The 23,683-nt window shown below is 35.7% G+C and overlaps 1 protein-coding gene across 3 annotated transcripts in view; it reads left to right on the top strand.

Moving 5' to 3' along the window:
- Positions 1-1,429: 1,429 nt before the first annotated feature.
- LOC148942445 (protein TANC2-like) overlaps positions 1,430-23,683 on the top strand; it is an 80,528-nt gene continuing 58,274 nt past the window's right edge. For 2 of the 3 annotated variants that reach the window (XM_089103140.1, XM_089103141.1), the window contains exon 1: positions 1,430-1,477. In XM_089103140.1, the coding sequence (XP_088959266.1) occupies positions 1,451-1,477 (27 nt within the window). In that variant the 5' untranslated portion in view covers positions 1,430-1,450. Of the gene's footprint in view, positions 1,478-22,373; positions 22,488-23,683 lie in introns of those variants that run through there. The other variant, XR_016143150.1, reaches the window with a different exon arrangement.

The following is a 23,683-nucleotide window of genomic DNA, read 5'->3' as shown; positions in this document are numbered from 1 at the left end:
GATTTAATATTGGTTCTTGGTTGCAATTAATAATTTTTTTCTATAATTTCTAATCACCTCCAATCTAGGGGAGATGCGACATCTCAACCCTTATTAAAGAGCTTAACTAAGGAGCCGTACAAGAATTGAAGGAAAAAGTAAGTTTAGAGTGGAAAAAAAAAATTAAAACAATGTGTCGTTTCTTTTTTTAAAAAAAAAAAAAATCAAAAAGAAGAAATTGATATTTAATTCTTTGTCTTAAAAAAAAATCTCTAACAAGTAGCCTAGCCGAATAGCATTTTGCTTAAAATCAAATCTTCTGCCAAATAGAACAATGACGAGAGAACTTTATCTCTCAGACCGCTGATCAGAGCAGAATGATGAAAGACGTTTGCACAAAAACGACAAAAGATTTAAGATATTACTTCAAAGATTTCACTTTTAAGCGTTTTCTGACAAAAGATGTAAGATCTTAGCACATTGTTGAGTGAAAAAACGGCCCTAATACTTGTTTTGCTGAGCCTCGTTTTCAGGCTCAGCGGGTTCGAACACGGGTTGTTCTCGTCTAGTGCATCAAGCGTTTTCACAAAGCGGGTTCTCAAGGAAAACACGGGGTTGAAACTTCACAGCTGAAAACGCTTGATGCTAAGGAATAGAATTACCCTCTCAATCACCCGGACTATCTGTCTTGTTTTTTTCTACAATTAGCCATGTTTTGATGTCTGCTGCAAAATAATTGATTTTCAAAATCAACTGTTTGGGATCCCAATGAGCAAACTTCATGGGCTGTGAATTCAGGGTGGTTAGCCATTTTTGAATTTACCGCCACTGAACGCAGAACTCAGGTTTGAACCTTGTATTTCTTCGGGTTCCAGATTCAAGGAACCCGGGTTCAAACACGGGGAGAACCCGGCAGCTGAAAACGCTTAGAAGCAGATTCCTGCTCAACCCGCAACCCTAAAAACGCTTGATGTAGAACTCGATAGCAACCCGTGTTTGAACCCGGTGCCTGAAAACGAGGCTCTGCATTCAAAACTATCCTTTCCATTTTTGTTGTGGTTGAAATTCTATCTGACTGAATAAAATTCTGTCTGTGGTATGAAATTTAGCAAGCTCTTATAAGCCGTTTTTTCCTTGGTTCCTTGGAGCCAAATCCTTGGTTGGAGTGTCTTGAAAAATTTGTGAAACATTGAAAATTCCTCAGAATGTGGGGCTGAGCCTAGGCAACGAATAAGTACTATTTGAAAGATAAAAATGGCTTTAAACGATTTGCTGCGTTCGCTTTCACCGTCGTTCATAATAAGCCGTTCTTTGAAATGCCGATTTTCGTTCTTAGTACTCGTTCTTAGAAGGACGAACTGGCCTCATACTCCGTTTCATTACCTTAGTTTTATTTTTGAGCGCCATAATTTAAATTCCAAAACTATGCAAGAAAAAACTACCAGCCAGTTTGTTTAACTTTTTAGATTTCATGGATAAGACGTTTCATCTAAAAATGGTAGGAATTTGTTTGTATGTGTGTCAGAGGGTTTATATCTTTTAACAAGTTTGTGGAAGCAGTTTTGGCATCAAGTGCTTTCCAAACTTAACCAAAGAATTTCCAAGGTGTACTTTGGAAAATCTTAACAGGAATTCTTCCATATCATAGATTACAATTACTTTTCAAAACATATGGGAGGTAATCCCTGGCCCTCCTTTGCCTAATTCTCCTCCCTTCCCAAAAATATTTACAATAGGCCTACTTTATTCCAAAATCTTATATGGACAAATATTTTATTCCAAAACATACTATGCAGAGCATTTGTAGCTAACACATTTTGCCTGCGACCCTGCTCTACTTTCCCCCAACACTCCTAATCTTCACACCTATACCTAAAATTACACAAATCCCATTTTTTGCCAATCTGTCTCTCTTGATTTGACCAATGTACCTGTAAATTCAATCAACTCTGACAAAACAAGAACTAGAAAAACAGTGACAGGAAGCAGAATGGATTTGAAATATACAATTTTGGCTATATATTTGCACATTAGGGGGATTGGGGTGAAGTATGGGAGAGCTGCATGATTTTCCCCTGGATATGTAAGCTAAGTGGTTTGTCATTTGTACCTGATGCAGTCCCTATTGCTTTAATTAGATGAGGAAAAAAATCCAAAGAATGTCTCCCTGGAAAAGAAAGAGCCCACAAGTGAGATTGAATATGTCAAAGTTTGAAGGTTTATCTCTTCCCTCTGTTTAAGGAACACAGATGCATAATTGAACCTTTGTTCATTTCTATTTTAAGGATGACAAATGAATATGCATTGTCAGTTTAATATACATATACTGATATTTAGTAATCAAAATGTTAAAATTATTTGATTTATTAAAGTTGTAAAAGTAAAAACATTTATATTTTTTTCAGTAAAGTGCAAATTATGTTCTGGCCTTGGGAAGGCATAGGGGTTTTGCACCCAACTTATGTTAATTTCTGCTTGTTTTGAGTTTTGGTAGATTATTTTATTTTATTTTTGCTCATTGTTTGTTTAATGGAGTTCTTGACTTTTCTTTCAAAAACTTATTTTGTGGAAAAAGTTTTTGAAATTAATTTTTGTTTGTTTTATATTGACATAGTCTATTCAGGGAAAAAGAAAATAACACTTTAAATTTTTTCATTTTTTTAGACTTTATGGTTTGGCCTGCTATTTGTATGCTAGAGAAAAATTTTCAGCAATTTTTAACAACATTCACCCTCTTAAAAATCAGGACACAAATAGTAGGGTTTAATTTAGTTTCATACCTCCTCTAGTTGACCTGAAATGGAAAAATTGATACAACTCGCAAAAAAATCTAAATACTTTCTTTGATAGCTTTGATACACTTACACTATTTTGATTTGGTTAAATTTTAAGAGCAGAAGTAGCCTCAAAAGTTTGAACATAATACCCTCAGTTGTTCTTGGGATACTGCTGAGATGCCTTATTGGGAATTAGCATTATCACAGTGCATTTTGATTTAATCTTGAGGCAACATTTAGTTTTCAGACATAATGAGCAAATGGGAGGGTGGGAGTAGAAGGGGGATTAGTAGCCCTCCAATCCCTTTCAACTATTAAAAGGGGCATCAGGCCTTTTTATTTTCAATTTGAATGAGCCCCTTTCAAAGGTCCCACAACAACTCCTTTGATATGAAGTGCCCTGGTCTAAATAACAACAACAACAAAAATATTACTAATCATTTTCGACTATTAAAAAGGGTACTAGCCCTTTGAATTTCAAATCAAATGAGCCCTTTTCTTAAGTTTCTACAACAAGGTCTTCTATAAAAATCTTATATGCCCCCAGGGCATAACTTAAAACCCTTGCCCTTAGGGCTGTGGTGGTGTATCCTCCTCAAAAACATATTTTCTATCTGTAAATCAACTATGCTGGACAAAATGGCTATCTCAAAATTTTAATTGGATGTGTTTAGGAGAATGATGGGCTTGGGGGAGCGGCTAGTTCCCCTCTAATCACTTTTGACTATTCAGAATGGAACTAGCTCTTTGAATTTCCAATCAAATGAGCCTGTTTTGAAGTTTCTACAACAACACCTTCTATAAAAACCTTATATGCCCCCGGGGCATAACTAAAAACCCTTGCCCTGAGGGCTGTGGGGGAGTCTCCTCCTCAAAAGCAAATTTTCTATCTGGAAAACAACTATGCTGAACAAAATGGCTATCTTAAAATTTTAATTGGGTGAGTTTGGGGGAATGATGAACAGGGGGGGGGGGCTAGTCGCCCTCCAATCGCTTTTGACTATTAAAAAGGGCACAAGCCCATTGAATTTTCAATTGAATGAGCTTTTTTGAACTTTCTACTACAACACCTTCTATAAAAACATTAAATGCTTCGCTGGGAATAACTTAAAACCCTTGCCCTGAGGGTTGTAGGCTAGTATCCTTCTCAAAAACATGTTTTCTATCTGGAAATCAACTATGCTGAACAAAATGGCTATCTCAAAATTTTGATTGGATGTATTTGGGCAAATGATGGGCGTGGGAGGAGGGGCTAGTTACCCTCTGATTGCTTTTGACTATTAAAAAGGGTACTAGCCCTTTGAATTTCCAATCAAATGGACCGACTATAAAAAAGGACACTAGCCACTCCAATTTGCAATCGAGTGAGCCCTTTTCGAAGTTTCTTTGATGACTCCTTTGATACAAAGTGCCCGGGTATGAAGAAAAAAACCCAAAAAACAACTCATTGTGCCCACATTGTTGTTTACTTGGGCAGCGCTAGCATGCTACCTATGAAAAAGTGGGTGTGAGAGGGGGGTTAGTTACCATACAATCACTTTCAATTATTAAAAAGGGCACTAGCCCTTTGAAATTCCAATCAAATGAGCCTTTTTTGAAGTTTATATGACAACACCTTCTATAAAAACCTTATAGGCCCCCAGACCATAACTTAAAACCCTTGCCCCGAAGGTTGTGGGGGACTGTCCTCCTCAAAAACATGTTTTCTATCTGGAAAACAACAACGCTGAACAAAATGGCTATCTCAAAATTTTAATTAGATGTGTTTGGGGGAATGATGGGCATGGGGGGGGGCTAGTTGCCCTATGAAAATGTCTTATATAAAAACCTTATATGCCCCCAGGGCATAACTTAAAACCTTTGCCCCAAGGGTTGTAGGGGAGTGTCCTCCTCAAAAACATATTTTCTATCAAGAAATCAAATACACTGAACAAGATGGCTATTGCAAAATTTTGATTTTATGTGTTTGGGGGAATGATGGGCGTGGGGGGGGGGGTAGTTGCCCTCTAATTGCTTTCAACTATTGAAACAGGTACTAGCCCTTTGAATTTCCAATCGAATGAGCCTTTTTTGAAATTTATACAACAATGCCTGCTACAAAAACCTTATATGCCCCCAGGGCATAACTTAAAACCCTTGCCCCGAGGGTTGTGGGGGAGTGTCCTCCTCAAAAAGACATTTTCTATCTGGATATCAACTATGCTGAACAAAATGACTATCTCAAAATTTTGATTGGATGTGTTTGGGGGAATAATGGGCGTGGGGGGCTAGTTGACCTCCAATCACTTTTGACTATTTCCAATCAAAGTTTCTTTTCGAAGTTTTTGCGACAACTTTTGAAGTTTCTACAACAACTCCTTTGATACAAAGTGCCCGGGTGGAGAAAAAAACACATTGTGCACACATCATTCTTTACTTAGGCAGCACTAGCGTGCTGCCTATGATATAGCCTATGTTAAGTTTCATTACTTTCTTGCGATTGTTTCCTATCATTAATTGGTTTACAATTCTAAATAAAATCAAATGAAAGAAATTGTTTAATATCCTAGAACTGCATTTGGCCAAAAATATAAGTTGCTTGGGCAAACTTTTAAGGGTAGCAACTAGAATAATTGATAAATATTTTGATTATCTAGAAACTTTTGTCTTATTGCTACCAAGTGCAATTGAAGATAACTTGTTACCTTTAATTGCTAGTTAATATGGTGGCTCTGAGGTTAGAAATAAGTTATTGAAGACTATGAAAATGATTTTTGAAAAAGGGGAAGTACCTAACAATTTTAGGAAAACCTTAATTAAGCCACTTTATAAGAAAGGTGATAAAAGTAAGGGTGGTAATTATCAAGGCATTAGTATGGTCTCTGTAGGTGGTAAATTACTTAGTAATATGATACTTTATAGACTGAGAGATGCCGTAGACAAAGTTTTAAGACAAAAACAGTGCGGTTTAAAAAAAGGTAGAGGATGTGTCGACCAAATTTTCATTCTTAGGCTAATAATTGAGATGTGCCTAAGTTTTCAAACACCTTTGGTCCTCAGTTTTATAGATTATGAGCAAGCATTGGATTCTGTTGATAGAAGAGCTTTAGTAAAGGTTTTATCCTTGTATGGTATACCAGACAAATACGTTAAAGTGATTAATGCTATGTATGAGAATAACACTGCTGCGGTTAAGGTAGGAAATAAGATTAGCAGCTGGTTTCGTATTAATTCAGGAGTTAAGCAGGGTTGTGTTCTATCCCCCTTTATATGGATTATTTTGATGGACTTTGTTTTAAGGAGCACAGGAAAGGCAATGGGAGACCCCGGAATCAAAGGGGGAGGAAAAAGTCTCCTAGACTTGGATTATGCTGATGATTTAAGCATCCTAGATGAAAGTGTGAGCAAAATGAATGAAGTTTTAGAGGTTTTGCGAGTTCAGAGTGCTAGAATTGGTTTGAAAATTAATGTTACGAAGACTAAGTAACGAAGACTAGGAATAAGTGAAGATGAAAAAGTGACGTTGGGTAATGAAAAGATTGATCAGGTGGGCAGCGTCACTTACCTTGGTAGTATTATTAGTAAAGATGGTGGGAGCAGTGAAGATGTTAAAAATAGAATAGCCAAGGCTCAGGGTGTTTTTTCACAGTTAAAAAAAGTCTGGAAGAATAGGAAGATAAGTCTGCAAACCAAGACAGAATATTAGAAGCTACAGTGATAACAGTGGTCAAATATGGCTCTGAAGCATGGACGCTTCGAAAAGCAGATGAAGATTTGCTAGATGTTTTCCAGAGAAATTCCTTAAGGATTGTTCTGGGCACCCGGCTGACTGACTGTATTTCAAACAATATGCTATACGAAAAATGTGGTTCAATACCGCTCTCTAGGGCTATAATAAAAGAAAGGTTGAGGTGGTTAGGGCACGTTGTGCGGATGAAGGATGACAGATTGCCGAAGATTGTTCTTTTCGGCCAACCATCTAGGGCTAAACGGAAAGCAGGTCGTCCCCGTCTGGGGTGGGAGGACGTCATAAAAAAAGATTTAAAGGAAATGGGAACTTCGTGGGTGGGTGTAAAAAGTGAGGCTTTGAATAGATTGGGGTGGAGGAGGAGCGTGCGTAGCTGTGCTGGCCTCAGGTGGCTTGGTGCTGCGGTGAATTGTTAGTAGGGTAAAGGCACCGATGATTCGACAGTGCAATTTTGGAACCACTGTCGAAATTTTCCTTCAAAATATAGCTCTGCTTAGCCGTGACTTAGAGCGCCATCTCTTGGAGCCGTCGTTATATTTCGACGGTGCAAAACGTGGACATTATATCCGGTGCACCCAGATATGAAAAGAACATTCAATTCAGTCAGTTTCCTGTTTTCGACACGAAAGGAGCTCCCGACAATTTTTCAGGTATGTAATGTTCAAACTGTCATTACTTGGTTATTTATTGCAAGAAAAAGTTGAGATAAGTGCCAATGTGTCGAGATACATCTGATCTTCTCTGAAATGTAGCCACATTAGCTTTTTCTTGATAAAATTAAATGAAAATGGCGACGGAAATTGCATTGTCGAAACTAAGTTCCAAGTGTCGAAAATTATTGTTCGATGTAGTGGAATAGCAGGCGGACTAAAAATGTTCCTTCAGCCGCATTCAAGCGTAAATATCGGCTTCTATCAAGGGATTTATTTCTTTGGCGAATATCTCGTAGTAACCTTGTCGAAATTTTGGACTGACATCAACAGGCCCTGTCGAAATATAGGTGACTTTGCCGAAACTTCACTGAACATGTAAAACAGATGAGAAATAATAGGTGTCGAAATTCCAGGATCCACTGACGAAAGCATAGGCACCATAGCTGTCGAATTTACGGGTGCTTTCTGCGCCATGAGAGATTTTGATGATTATTATTATATGGAAGGAGTCGTCGTAGAAACTTCAAAAGGGGCTCATTCGATTGGAAATTGAGAGTTCTAGTGCCCTTTTTAATAGTCGGAAGTTATTTGAGGGCTACTAGCCCCCCCCCCCACGCCCATCATTCCCCCAAACATCCGATCAAAATTTTGAGATAGCCATTTTGTTCAGCGTAGTTGATTTCCAGATAGAAAATATGTTTTGAGGAGGACACTCCCCCACAACCCTCTAGGCAAGGGTTTTAAGTTATGCCCTGGGAGGCATATAAGGTTCTTATAGAAGGCGTTGTCGTAGAAACTTTAAAAAAGACTCATTCAATTGGAAATTCAAAGGGCTGGTGCCCTTTTTAATAGCCGAAAGTGATTGGAAGGCAACTAGCCCCCCCCCCACCACGCCCATGATTCCCTCAAACGCATCCAATCAAAATTTTGAGACAGCCATTTTGTTCAGCGTAGTTTATATCCAGATAGAAAATATATGTTTGAGAAGGACACTCCCCCACAACCCTCAGGGCAAGGGTTTTACGTTATGTCCTGTGGGCATATAAGGTTTTATTTAGAAGGTGTTGTCGTAGAAACTTTAAAAAGGGCTCTTTCGATTGGAAATCGAGAGCTCTAGTGCCCTATTTAATAGTCGAAAGTGATTGGAGGTTAACTAGCCCCCCCCCCCTCCTACGCCCATCATTCTCCCAAACACATCCAATCAAAATTTTGAGATAGCCATTTTGTTCAGTGTAGTTGATTTCCAAATAGAGAATTATGTTTTTGAGGAGGACACTCCCCCAAAACGCTCAGGGCAAGGTTTTAAGTTATGCCCTGGGGTCATAGAAGGTTTTTATAGAAGGCATTGTCGTAGAAACCTCAAAACAGGCTCTTTCGATTGGATATTCAAAAGGTCAGTACCCTTTTTAATAGTCGAAAGTGATTGGAGGGCAACTAACCCCCCCCCCACGCCCATTACTCCCCCAAACACATCTAATCAAAATTTTGAGATAGCCATTTTGTTCAACGTAGTTGATTTCCAGATAGAAAATATGTTTTTGAGGAGGACACTCCCCCACAACCCTCAGGGCTAGGGTTTTAAGTTATGCCCTGGGTGCATATAAGGTTTTTATGGAAGGCGTTGTCGTAGAAACTTCAAAAAAGGCTCATTCGATTGAAAATTCAAAGGGCTATTGCCTTTTTTAATAGTCTAAAGTTATTGGAGGGCAATTAGCCCCCCGCCCCCCACTTCCTTCATTCCCCCAAACACATACAATAAAAATTTTGAGACAGCCATTTTGTACAGCGTGGTTGATTTCCCGATAGAAAATATATTTTTGAGGAGGATACTCCCCCACAACCCTCAGGGCAAGGATTAGAAGTTATGCCCTTGGGGCATATAAGGTTTTTATTGAAATCCTTGTCGTACAAACTTGAAAAAGGGCTCATTCGATTTGAAATGCAAAGGGATAGTACGCTTTTTAATAGTTGAAAGTGATTTGAGGGCAACTAACCCCCCTCTCACGCCCACCTTGCCCCAAACACATCCATTCAATATTTTTAGATAGCCATTTTATTCAACGTAGTTGAAAGTTTTGGATATTTGGTCTTTAAGGATGACAACTCCTCCCCCACAGCCCTCAGGACAAGGGTTGTAAGTTATGCCCTGGGGCATATAAATTTTCAGGGAAAGCATTGTCGTAGAAACCAAAAGGGCTCATTCAATTGGAAATTGAAATGGCTAGTGCCTTTTTTAATAGTTGAAAGTGATTGGATAGCGACTAACGCCCCTCTCACGCCCATCATTTTCCAAAACACATTCAATCAAAATTTTGAGATATGCATTTTGTTCAACGTAGTTGAACGTTCCGGAAATCAGGTCTTTTAGGATGATAACCCCCTCAGAACCCTCATTGCAATGGTTGTAAGTTATGCCCTGGGGGCAAATAAGGGTTATATAGAAAGTTGTTGTATAAATCATAAGCAGCAGGATCAGGCTGTCTAAGTAAAGAACGGGGACACTCGAAAACGAGACAAGAAATGGGAATAGAGTAAAGAGGAGGGCACTCCCGGACAGTCCTCTGGGCAAGGGATTTAAGTTATGCCCTAGGGGGATATAAGAACTTTGTTGGCACAACGTATTATTTAATCTTTTCCTTTAGAGCAGGACACATCGTATCAAAGAAGTGGGAATTGGAGTGGCTTGTGCCCTTTTTAATAGTCGAAAGTGATTGGAAGGTGACTAACACCTCTCTCAGGCTCACCATTTGCCCAAACTCATCCAATGAAAATTTTGAGATAGCCATGTTGTTTAACGTATCTGAAAGTTCTGGAAATTCGGTCTTAGAGGATGACAACCATCCTAACAGACCTTAGGGTAAGGGTTGTAATTTATGCCCTGGGGGCATATAAGGTGTTTATAGAAAGCGTTGTCGTTTTCAAAGGGGCTCATTCGATTGGAAGTCGAAAGGCCTGGTGCCCATTTTAATAGTCAAAAGTGATTGGAAGGCTTGACATCTTTATAGTAAAGATTTGATACTTCGTATCAAAGGAGTTGTCGTGGAAACTTCGAAAAGGGCTCATTCGATTGAAAACAGAAATATCTGATGCCCTTTTTAATAGCCGAAAGTAATTTGAGGGCAACTAATCCCCCTTCCACTCCCACCCTCCCACGCCAACCCTCTATTTCTGCTTTTAAAATTTAACCAAATCAAAATAGTGTATTTGTATCCAAGCTATCAAAGAAAGTAAGCAGATTTTATTGCGAATGGTATCAAGTTCTCCATTTCAGATCAACTAGAGGAGGTATGCAACTAAATTAAACAGTACTATTTTTGTACAGATTTTTAAAAGGCTGTATGTTGTTAAAAATTGCTGAAAATTTTTCTCCACCATACAAATAGCAGCCCAAACTATAGTCTTAAAAAACGAAAAGATTCAAAGTATTATTTTCTTTTTCTCTGAAAAGACTATTTTAATATAAAACGAACAGAAATTAATTTTAAAAACTTTTTCCACAAAACAAGTTTTTCAAAGAAAAGTAAAGAGCTCCACCCCTATGCCTTCCCAAGGCCAGAATAAAATTTGTACTTTACTGAAAAAATACAAATGAATGTGCATTGTCAGTTTAGTATACATATATCGATATTTAGTAATCAAAATGTTAATATTATTGGATTTATTAAAGTTATAAAAGTAAAAACATTTATATTTTTTCAGTAAAGTGCAAATTTTGTTCTGGTATTGGGAAGGCATAGGGGTTTTGCGTCCAACTTGTGTTAATTTCTGCTTGTTTTTGAAATTGACTTCGTTAATTATTGTAATTTCTTTTCGTTTTGGGTTTCATTTATATATCAATGCTGATTTGTGGTATTTTCACGCTTGGTAGATTATTTGATTTTATTTTTGCTCATTTTTTGTTTAATGGAGTCCTTTACTTTTCTTTGAAAAACTTATTTTCTGGAAAAAGTTTTTTAAATTAATTTCAACAAAGATTGTGTTGCAAAGTGCAGTATTTTCATTAATAGCCTGTGTTTACACCTGTAATGAGGATAAATTTGTTGATTGATTTATTAGCTATTAAAAAAATATACCACTCTGTGTGTCTTTTAACCCTACTTCCAAATATTATGATTGACTTGCTTGGAAATGCACCCTCGCCTTCTTTCTGTAACAGGATAAATATAGCCTATGTTAATTTTTATTAAATTTTGCACTTGCTTCTTATCATCAATTGGTTCATTATTTTAAATAAAATCAAATATAGAAATTGTTGAATAGCCTAGAAGTGTATCTGGCCAATAATAGAAGTTGCTAAAGTTTAAGGGTAACAACTAGAATAATTGATAAATATTCAGATTATCTAGAAACTATTTGTCTTATTGCTACCAAGTGTAATTTAATGTAGTTTTTTAAGATAAACTTAGGCTCAGTAGGTATAAAATAGACTTACCTTTACAGCCAGAATTTCTCCTTGTCCCTGATGTATTCAGAAATAACCATCATCAATTGGATCACTATTTAAATTTTATCTAATTTCAAAAAAAAATATTAAGAAATAAATCCTTTATGTACAGTTCTTGGAATTTTAAATGACCTTTAGGTTTAAAAAAATGAAGTGGTACTTTCTTGAATAGCCTATATTTATATCTGAAATGAGGATAATATTTTTGATTGATTTGTTAGTCATTAAAAAGTATAACACTATGTGTGTCTTTTAACCCTTATTCCAAATGCTATAATTGACTTCCTTTCATATGTGCCCATGACTTCTGATCTAATACTACTACTAACAACTCACCGCAGCACCAAGCCGCCTGAGGCCAACACAGCTACGTACGCTTCTCCTCCATCCCAATCTATTCAAAGCCTCCCTTTTTACACCCGGCCACGAAGTTCCCATTTCCTTTAAATCTTTCTCTATGACGTCCTCCCACCCCAGACGAGGCCGACCTACTTTCCGTTTAGCCCTAGATGACTGGCCAAAAAGAACAATCTTCGGCAATCTGTCATCCTTCAGTAGAAAGGGAGGTGCTACTCCGAACACTCACCCCTGCTGCCACCTACAACTTTTTTTTAACGCCAAATATGGGCATAGAGTCCCTAGGGAGAACACGTGGTTAATGGGGTCAATGACCTCTTTTTCCTGGTGTGTTTTGGGCACGCTCGAGGCGAATGTTATGCCGTCCAGGAATTTGGAACTCCTTTGCTGTCGACCTCAATTCACCTATCGTGAATCAATAATTCCCCTTAGAAACAACAAATTAATTCCCCTTTCTTGACAGATCAATCAACCAATGACATCATCTGTCAGACTTCAAAAATTTTCGCATAGAAACGATTCTCCAGGAATAGATCCAAGTCATTAATGTCTTTGCCTCGGAAACAACTCTTTTGGTCGAACTCCAAAGGATATTAATAACGAAACATCATGCAAACAGTTCCCCAAGAAACATCTTAGCGATGAATTGTTTTAGCGCGGGACTCAGCTTTCACATTAATTTGAAATGTATTAGCGCAGAGATGACAAAAACACAAGGAACACGCTGAATTACGTTTAGGGATAATTTTGGCGAAACTGTTTTAGACAGGTTATGGAATTATTTCGGCGAAAAAGTTAGAGACATTTTAAAAGATGATTTTTGAAGAGCTTTTGGAAGAAGATTTGAGGGTGAAACTCTGTGGTCGTTATAATACACAAGTTCCATTTGAACAGTGCCGTGAGGTCCTCTACCCCAACCCCAAAGGGCTCCGATCCCCCTACCCCAACCCCGAAGAAAGCCCCCGGGCCTCAAAGGTCCCCCGGGCTCCCGAAGGACCACCCGGCCCTCAAGAGTCCCCCAGACCCCCAACGGACCCTCCGACCCCCAAAGGGCCCCTCCCCCCTTGGCCCCAAAGGGCCCCTCCCCTCCCTCTTCCTCCCTATCCTCCCCCTCCTCACCGCCCCCTCCCCCTCCCCCTCCCCCTCCCCTCCTCCTCCTCCCCCATTTTTTAATATTTTTTTGTGCATTGAAACACAGAAAGAGCCCCTCCCCCTCCCCCGGCCCCTCCCCCCCATTTTTCAAAGTTCATTTGAATTTATTTCGTTGAAATGCAAGAGTTGGAATATTTCAGTAGTGTTTGCTTTTGGTTTACCTTGTCACAGTCACATTTCCTCGATTTTTCAAAGTTCATTTTGAATTTATTTCATTGAAATTCAAGAGATGGGATATTTCAGTAGTGTTTGATTGTGGTTTACCTTGTCACAGCTACATTTTCTTGATTTTTCAAAGTTCATTTTGATATTCTTTCATTGAAATGCAAGAGTTGGAATATTTCAGTAGTGTTTGATTGTGGTTTACCTTGTCACAGCTACATTTTCTTGATTTTTCAAAGTTCATTTTGAATTTCTATCGTTGAAATGCAAGAGTTGGAATATTTCAGTATTATTTGTTTGTCGTTTAACTTGTCACTGTTACATTTTCTTGATTTTTCAAAGTTCTTTTTGTATTTCTTACTTTGAAATTCATGAGCTGGAATATTTCAGTTGTATTTTGTTGCGGATAAAATTATCAAAGTTACATTTTCATGATTTTTCATAGTAAATTTTGTATTTCTATTATTGACATGCAAGAGTTGGAATATTTCAGTAGGCATAGGTTGTGCTTTACCGTGTCAAAGTTACATTTTCTTGATTTTTCAAAGTTCATTTTGAATTTCTTTTGCTTCACTTTCCTCAGTAGTGTTGAATTGTGGTTTACCTTGACACAGTTACATTTTTTTGATTGTTCAATGTTCATTCTGAATTTCTTTCGATGAAAATCATGATTTGAAATATTGCGGTTGATTATTAACTTTTTTTAAAATGAAAAATTTAAATATTATTGATTTTTTCAAGTTTCTTTTGTATTTATTAAGTTGAAATGCAAGATGTGCAATAATTCAGTAGTGGATGGTTAGGGTTTACCGTGTCACAGTTTCATTTTCAATATTTTTAAACGAAAATATATAATATATAAAGAATTTTATCTCTTTAATGACGATATAATAATATGTTTAGGGAGTATAGAATAGAAAATTTAACATACTATATATATTTTAAATTACATATTTATTTTAATTAGTTTAAATGTAAGAGTTGGAATATTTAAGTGGTAATTTTTTGTTGTTTACCTTGTCACATTTATATTCTCTTAATTTTTCAAATTTATTTTGAATTTCGGTCGTTGGAATGCAAGAGTTGGAATATTTCAGTAGTGTTTGGTCGTGGTTTACCTAGTCACAGTTACATTTTCGTGATATTTAAAAGTTCATTCTCAATTTCTATCATTGAAATGCAAGAGTTTGCATCGTGCCTTAGTGTTTGGTTGTGGTTTAAATTGTCACATGTGCATTTTCATGATTTGTCAAATTTCATTTTGAATTTCTTTCGTTTAAAAGCAAGAGCTTAAACAATTCAGTAGTGTTTGCTTATGGTTTGCATCGTCACTATGAGATTTTCTTGATTTTCCAAAGCTCATTTCGAAGTTAGTCCATTGATAATATAGTGTATGACTATTTCAGAGGGTTTCTGTCATGGTTTAAATTATCACAGTTGCATCTTCTTGATTTTTCAATGGTCATTTTGAATTTCTTTCTTTGAGATGCAATAGATGGAACATTTCATTTGTGTTTGGGGGTTGTTGACCATGTCATATTAAAATTTTTTTGATTTGTAATAGTTCATTCTGAATTTATTACCCTGAAATGAAAAATTTGTACTAATTCATTAGTGTTTGTTTCTGGTTTAAAATGTCAGAGTTAAATTTTATTGATTTTTTGAAGTTCATTTTGAATTTCTTTCGTTGAAATGCAAGATTTGGAATATTTCAGTGGTGTTTGGTTGGGGTTTAACTTGTCACAGTTAAATTTTCTTGATTTTTCTAAGTTCATTTTGAATTTCTTTTTTTGAAATGCAAGAGTTGGAATATTTCAGTAGTGCTTGGTTGTGGTTTACCTTGTCACAGTTACATTTTCTTGATTTTTCAAAGTTCATTTTGAATTTCTTTCGTTTAAAAGCAAGAGTTGGAATATTTCAGGCGCGTTTGGTTATGGTTTGCCTTGTCACAGTTACATTCTCTTTTATTTACAAAAGTGTATTTTGAATTTACGTCGATTATATCTAAGTGTATTTATTGGACCTTATATATTGTTGTCTGTTGACATTGTCATAGTTAAAGTCTAATTATTTTCAATATTTAATTTTGAATTTCTTTAGCTTTAATTCAATTATGAATATTTATTCAGATAGCTTAAGTGTTTAGAAATTTCTGAATTACATCTTAAGTATTTTTAAATTGATCTTGCTAGTTTCTTTACTTTAGACGAAAATTTTGTAATATTTCAATAGTGTTTTTTCGAGTTTTAGAATGACAAAGTTACAATTTCTTGATTTTTCAAATTTATTCTTTATTTTATATAGTTGAAATGCATAAGTTGGAATATTTCAGTAGTGTTTGTTTGTGTTTTACCATGTCACAGTTACATTTTCTTGATTTTTCAAAGTTCATTTTGAATTTATTTCTTTGAAATGCTAGAGTTGGAATATTTCAGTAGTGTTTGGTTGTGGTTTACCTTGTCACAGTTACATTTCCTCGATTTTTCTAAGTTCATTTTGAATTTCTTTTATTGAAATGCAAGAGTTGGAATATTTCAGTAGTGTTTGGTTGTGGTTTACCTTGTCACAGTTACATTTTCTTGATTTTTCAAAGATCATTTTGAATTTCTTTCATTGAAATGCAAGAGTTGGAATATTTCAGCAGTGTTTGGTTGTGGTTTACCTTGTCACAGCTACATTTTCTTGATTTTTCAAAGTTAATTTTGAATTTCTTTCTTGGAAATGCAAGAGTTTGACTATTTCAGTTGTGTTTGATCGTGGTTTACCTTATCAAAGTTAAATTTTCATGATTTTTCAATGATCATTTCGAATTTCTTTCATTGAATTGCAAGAGTTGGAATATTTCAGTAGTGTTTGGCTGTGGTTTACATTGTCAAATTTACATTTTATTGACTTTTATAAGTTAATTTTGAATTTCTTTTTTTTAAATTCAAGACTAGTAATATTTCAGTAGTGTTTGTTTATGTTTTAACTTGTCTAAGATAATTTATCTTGATTTTTCAATTTTCATCTGAATTTTCGTTGCTGAAAAGTTATAATTTGACTTTGTCAGATGTTTTTGCATGTGGAATAAATTTCCACAGCTAATTTGTCTTAATTATTCAAAGTACATTTATATAATCTAACGAGTTAATGAAATTTTATGCAGCTTACAGAATTGTTCGGATATGTTTATCAGAGAAAAATCAAACTTTTCTATTTTTTTATAATTTAAATTTGAATTTATATCATTGAAATGCAAGAGTTGGAATATTTCAGTGGTGTTTGGTTATGGTTTACCTTGTCACAGTTAAAATATCATGATATTTCAATGTTCATTTTGAATTTCTTTCGTTGAAAATAAAGAGTTGGAATATTACATCAGTGTTTGTAAGTGTTTTACCTTGTCACAGTTTCATTTCATTGATTTTTCAGAGTTAAAATAGAATTTATATCATTGAAATGCAAAAGTTGGAATATTTCAGTATTGTGTGGTTTCTGTTTTACATGTCTTTGCTACAATTTATTGACTTTTCAATTCATATTATGAATTTAATTAAATTTAATGATCTTGTTTTAATATTTAATGATAATGTGGTTGTGGTTTAGCAAGTCAGACTTACTTGTTATTTTATTTTATTATTTCATATTTAATTTATTTCGTTGATATTCAAGAGTTTGAATGTTTCAGTAGTGTTTGGTTGTCGTTTACATTGTCAAAGATACATTTTCTTGATTGTTCAAAGTTCAGTTTGAATTCCTTTCGTTGAAATGAAAGAGTTGGAATATTTCAATAATGTTTGGTTGCGGTTTACCTTGTCACAGATACATTTCTTGATTTTTCTAAGTTCATCTTAAATTTATTTACTTGAAATGCAAGAGTTTAACTATTTCTGTAGTTTTTTTTTATGTTTTTCCTTGTAACAGTTAAATTTTCTTGATTTTTCAAATTTCAATTTGAATTTCTTTATTTGAAATGCAAGATTTGGAATATTTCAGTAGTGTTTGGTTGTGGTTTACCTTGTCACAGTTACATTTTCTTGATTTCAATAGAAATGCTTATTATATTTGTAATCAGCATAAAAAAGGCATCGAATGGTGCATTAACTTTTGTCCTAACTCAATAATATGATTTTGTAGAACTTTACCTTTATTTCCAACAAAAATGAATATTATATTTGGAAAGAACATAAAATAGGCATCAAGTAGTATGTTTACTTTATTTGTAAGTCAATAGCCTAATATGAACTGCCAAAAAATTGCCAATTTCTGCAGGTAGGCTAGCCTACCTGTTTAAAGCTGAGTTGACTGTGGCTGAGAGTAGGCTATTTGTTTAGCCATGGGACACCTCATAAGGAGAGATGTTAAGAAAACAATTCTTACTTTAAAATATGTATAATGATCCTAGTTCTTATATTATCCAAGGGTAGAACCTTTATCATCAAGGTTTTCTTCTAAAAATCCTCAAAAGAGAACCAAATATCACCACATTTTGAATTCAATGCTTAAGTCTTTTGAAATTGCCGCTGGAAACTGCTGTCAAATAAGTTGTTTTATAGATAGTGTTTAGCACATTTATAACACATGTGTCAAAAAACGTGTTTAAAGGAAAAGTAGTGGTATATTGAGATTATAGAAATTGTGAATTCTGTTATAAATCCGAAATTCCGTGCATCTTTGCAAGTATTTCCATCTTTGTAATTAATGCTACGAATAAATTAAGTTTAGTACTAGTTCAATTTGAAGATATGGCATAAAAAAATCGTCATTAGAATGTCAACAGAGTGAAATTTTATATCGATTATCAATACCGCTACCTATCTTATTCGAAAAGTACAGAACCAATCATAGAGATTCATTTTCACTTCGGCATTTTCATAAGTTATGCGAAAAAGATGCGAGTCGTTGATATTCGGTAGCTATTAAGGATCTTTGGGTGCGACAAGGTCATAACGGCTGTAGCAACGAAATGTCTGTTTTGACCTATATGGTTTTAAAGTTCAACAAAATACGTCAATCTCCTTAACCACTCAGTCAACTGGTTGGTCAAGGGGTTAAAATCATTTAACAACTCCTCTATCTTGTCGTTTTCTGAACATTTAGAAGTAGCCCGGAAAAAAAGGACGTTTTCGAGAACTAAAAAAGTGAGAAGACAAGGTCGATTGAAATAAATTCGCTTGAGTTATACTCGGTAGAAACTGGCGACAAGCGTTAGACAAAAATCATAGCTGAAAGTGTAGAATATAAAACAGAAACATTCGCTAGCGGCTATAAATAAAATTGAGCCGCAACACAGCTTTTCTGCGAAACTCCTTTCTTTCTATGACAGTAGTATAATAACAACCTTGTGCTTACTTGTACTTGATGCACATTCAAGCCGTATCCAGACTCATCGGGGCGCCCTGCAGATGACGACATGTCTCCTTCCATAGGTTTCGCTTGAGAGTGGAAGGCTCCACCATTTCAAGCCACTGGCGATCCCAGCGACGGCCGTATTTTCAGAATCCTCCGAATGACTCCAGATCAGACTTAACTATTGCTAGCCACGTCTTTTTTAAGCCTCCTTCCCTCTTCTTCCATGCTGGTAGTGGTAGACATTTGAGACATATTTTGCTTATATGGTCATCTGGTCTGCACATTGTGTGGCCAAACCATCTCAGTCTCCTGTGCTTAACAATGTCAGAAACAAGTGGGCGATCCCCACATCTTGTCCTTACTTCTTCATTTGGGATTCTATCTGAGAGGTGGATACCCAGGACATAGCGCAGGCATTTGTGGTTGAATATATGCAAGCTCAACGCTTCGGCTACTTTAAGAGACCATGTTTCACATTCATAGAGGAGGACAGAGAACCATAGCTTCATACACATGCGGAGCTTTGTGCGTGGCGATATTTCGATCTGGTTCCATGCTTCCGTAGTTCTAAAAATGGTAGTTTATTTTGCAGTTTACCCTAGAAATTGAATTTGAAAATAAACTACCATTTTTAGATGTGCTAATTATCCGTAATGCTAATAATTTTGACTTCAGTATCTATAGAAAACCAAAAGTTCATATTATTGTTATCTTCATTTTAATTCAAATCACCCCCCACAAGTTAAAAGAGCAGTTGTAACTTCTCTCATTGACCGTGCCCTGAACATTTGCTCCGATTCCTACATGAAAGCAGAAATAAATCTTATCAGAGATATTCTTTTTGGCAACGGATACCCCATTCCTTTTGTCAATAATACGATTAACCATAGACTAAAAAGACATTTTCGTAAAATCAACGATATTTCACAATGTGAGTCTCCGGAAAAACCCTCTAATATAATCTATCTTCCGTACATCCCAAGAATCACCACAAAAATAAAAAAAAATATTTGCACAAAAAACAATCTGTATTTAGTTTTAAACAATAAGTTTAAAATCACGAATTTCTTAAACTCCGGCTAAGATAAAACCCCAGTTACTCGCCAAAGAGGGGTTTATCAAATACCATGCGATTGTGGCAAATACTACGTTGGCAGAACTCATCAGAATCTAGAAAAACGGATACACCAGCATAAAGAAGACATAGACAAAGCGGTAATTGCTAATAATTCTAATAACTCCTTTGATTCTGCTTTAGCTAGCCATATATTTGATAATCCCAGCCGCACAATGCTTTTTGAAAAATCTTCTCTCATTAGTAGTGATTTTGGGATAAAACATGTGGTCCGGGAATCAATCGAAATTAGGCTCAAAATAAATAAAAATATTTCCTTAAATAGGGACTTAGGAGAATATTCACTGAATTCTTTATACTCAAATTTAATTAAAAATGATCTAACAAAATATTTTATTGAACCAATTGACAATAGTATTGAACCCGTTACAAAAAGGCCTTTGAGACTAGCTGTTAAAAAATGAAAATTAGCTTTGAAAACTTGCAGTTAATAATTTCATTTTATTTCGTTTGAATGAATTCATCCTCTCTCATCATTTTATTTATCAGTCCGGTTGAACTTCGTTGAAGTAAGGATACTGGGGCTGTTTTAAAGGTTTGTTAAAAGCGTTTTTTAAAAGCATTTTTAGTTTTAAACTTCGTATTTTAATGTAAGTTTGTTTTTATGTATATTTTTTCTTTAATGTTGTGCTGAAGACGGTCCTTGGACATAGGGCCGAAATATTCACCGATTTAAATTGCACTGTCTTGGAAAAAATGTCCCTATTGTTTTCAAGTTGTGTTTGTCTAACGATTCTGGCATTGAATTCGCCTCCACTTAGAAGGATATCTTTCCGGGGAATCTTATCAATGACTGTCTGCCGGTCACTGAAAAACTGATCTTTTTGCTGTTCAGTGGCATCTCTTATTGGGGCGTAAACGCTAAGGATAGTCAGATTGTTCATGCGACCTTTAATTCTTGCCTGTACGATTCTCTCAGACACAGGTTCATATTTGATGATCCCAGTGATTGCTATGGGGGACAACAGGATACCTACTCCTGCCCGGCCAGATCCATCTAATTGTCTGGAGTTAAAAAAGAGACCGCCTTCCCAGCAGAGAATTCAAGGGTCAAGATGTTATGTCCATTTAGTCTCGTGTCAGAAACACACAGGTTATCAAAGTTATAAAGATAATATTCATCAGCTACAAAAGATTGTGTCAAGAAACATTTAATCGAGCACAGGTTCCAGCAGCCGATATTCATGCCTTTTCTTCTTGATAGGACGGTAGCTAGCATACTTTTCGACGAGAACACCATTCTCGTTGCATGGCATAATACCGGGGATGCCGTAGCCAAACTTTTAATCATCATATTTGTCATCATTATTGAGCGTTTCTTGGGGATAAGGTACATCACAAGGTCCCCAGTCTTACGGTCACCCAAAGCGCGTTGGCCATCACCTTGATCGACGTGGGGCTCGGTGATGTTTACACCCCTTCACCACTTTGAGGTGCGCTAGCGGACTTCCTATGCAGCCTTGGGACGGAGGGTCAAGCCTCATTGCCTGGATGCCCACCACCGCCATGGAAATTTCCAGCCTTAACTATCCCTTTGCTCCCACTTAGACTCAGTAATAGGCTTCAGAATGCTTATAAAGCAAGCCATATGCACAAAGCTACACGCCAAAAGAATTTATGCAGAACCTGCCAGCAAGCACTGCCCATTCGATTCTTCTTTACAGTCTTCTGAGTGGCCTTGATGATATTTCCACTTACAGTAGTTAGACCCTTAAAGTTGACCGATTTGATGACAAACGTCAACCGTAGGATAGAAGAAAAAGATGGATTTGATAGTTCTAGCATACCACATTGGTTAAGACTTTAGGTCCTATTCGGTTGATAAATGGTGCTTGCGCAGGGCACAAAAACATCTAAGAAAAATCCCAAAGCCGTTACCAAAGCTTAAAATTAAAGTAGAAGTTAAAAAAAAGTAAAAAAAAAGAAGAAAATAAAGACATTTGATTTGGAAAAATGTCCAAAAAGTGTCCTTTATTTCAAAAGGCTGCCTTTTTTAATCCAGTAGTGTCCCGGTGTCCTTCAGAGTGAAAAATTGTCCAAAAGGCACTAAAAGTGTCCATTTGGCATCCCAGGGCAAAATACGTGAAATACGCCATCTTTCTGCCATATAGAACAATGATGAGAGAACTTTGATGATCTATTCATCATTGTTCTCAGACTGCTGACCAGAGCAGAATGATGAAAGACGTTTGCACAAAAACGACCAAAGATGTAAGATCTTTATTCAAAAACTTCACTTTTAAGCGTTTTCTGACAAAAGATGTAAGATCTTAGCCCATTGATGAGTGAAAAATTGTTCTCAGACTACTCTTCAGAGCAGAATTATTAAAGACGTTTGCACAAAAATGACCTAAGACGTAAGATCTTAGTTCAAAGATTTCACTTTTAATCGTCTTCTGACAAAACATGTAAGATCTTAGCATAGTGATGAGTGAAAAAACAGGCCTAAAAAGGTCCGTTTTTTAGCACTAAGATCTTACATCTTTCTGCAAAGATTATCGTTTTTTAACTCATCTTTGTTCTAAGATCTTACAGCTCACTGATGTTAGCAAAAAGTGCAAAAAACGCTTAAAATTGCCTTCGTCAATCTTATCGACCTTAGTATTCTTAAGTCAAAAAGAAAAAATTAAGACAGAAAGTTGATTTTTTGACTGTCAATTGGCACTAGAAGATTTTTAAGTAAACTTCTGGTTAAGTTCTCATTGAGAGGCTTATTGGTGTCTTGGGAAGTAGTTGAGCTAGGTGAATAAGACTTTCAGGATCTGAGGTATGAAATGTATCCAGGAAGGTATTGCAAAGCTAACATCTCTTTTCAAGGACTGCATATAGCCTATGATAGCCTAGGCTAAGTCACTAGGCTAACCTACTTATTCAAATTTTAGCAAAATAACAATTTATACTAATTTTTGGGTTTTCAATTTCCCATTTAGACTTTTGTTTTTAAAATATAAATAGAATTCTAAAATACTTGCTTAGCCTAGATCATTCCTGAAAATACTTCACCCCCCCCCCCTATTGTACAAATTTATTGCTCAAATTATATATCTTCCATAGATTTTGCCATGAATAAATACTTTTTTTTAAATTGATTAAGCAGCAAAGAAGAAACATTAACAAAATTAAAACTTGTATTGAAAATATAGGCTATATATTTGCACATTAGGGACCAGGATGAAGTTATCTCCTGGCTCTCATCTCTGGGTTTATCTCCCTGACCTAAAATTGCTTACCCTATAGCTCTGAAAATAAAAATTATCATTAAAAAAACTGCTGACACTTATAGCTCTCAACTGATACTAAGTTTTTGATTTTTTTTTGCTGTTTTTGATATTTTACTTAAAAGTACAAATATAAGTATGAACTTAAAATTAATGACTTAAATATTTTTTTTTCACAGAATTTTTTATTGTTATTTGGAATTACTTTGTCAGGAGCTTTCAAATGAGGTGTTACATGACTATATTCAAAAAAATATTATTTTGACTGTTTGGCCTACTGAGGTGGAGGCAGACCAATTTTGTTGCTTCATTTTTTTATTCAAAAGCTATCAATTAGCACATCATTAAAAAGCTATCTTTCTTCTAAACAAGTTTCAAAAGTTATTTCCTACAACAAACCTAACACGGTCTCACTAATCCTCTTGTGCCTCTCATCTCACCTGTCCTCCCAAACCCTCCTTGTCAAACCAAGAAAAATTAAAATTCGTTCAGAAATTTATTATACTAAGATCTATATGACATTGAGAATGGCCACTTGCATAGGACTGTCAAATATACAAAAACCTCCTACCCCTGAAGAGAAGTACCACCTAAAGAAAAAAAAGGCCAAATTAAATTTGGTTAAAAAACTATGGAATAATACGTGGATGTTTATAATCTTTATGTCAGGATCTTTCAAGTGACGGGCCGCATGACTATATTTATTTATATTGTATCTTTACTGTTATAGAGGTAGGCCAAATGA

The sequence above is a fragment of the Artemia sp. Qi Xiang Cuo genome, chromosome 17, assembly GCF_049724085.1.
Source record: "Artemia sp. Qi Xiang Cuo chromosome 17, ASM4972408v1, whole genome shotgun sequence".
NCBI classification, from domain to species: Eukaryota; Metazoa; Arthropoda; class Branchiopoda; order Anostraca; family Artemiidae; genus Artemia; species Artemia sp. Qi Xiang Cuo.
Note: the sequence above shows the minus strand (reverse complement) of the source record. Positions and strands in the feature narration are given on the sequence as shown.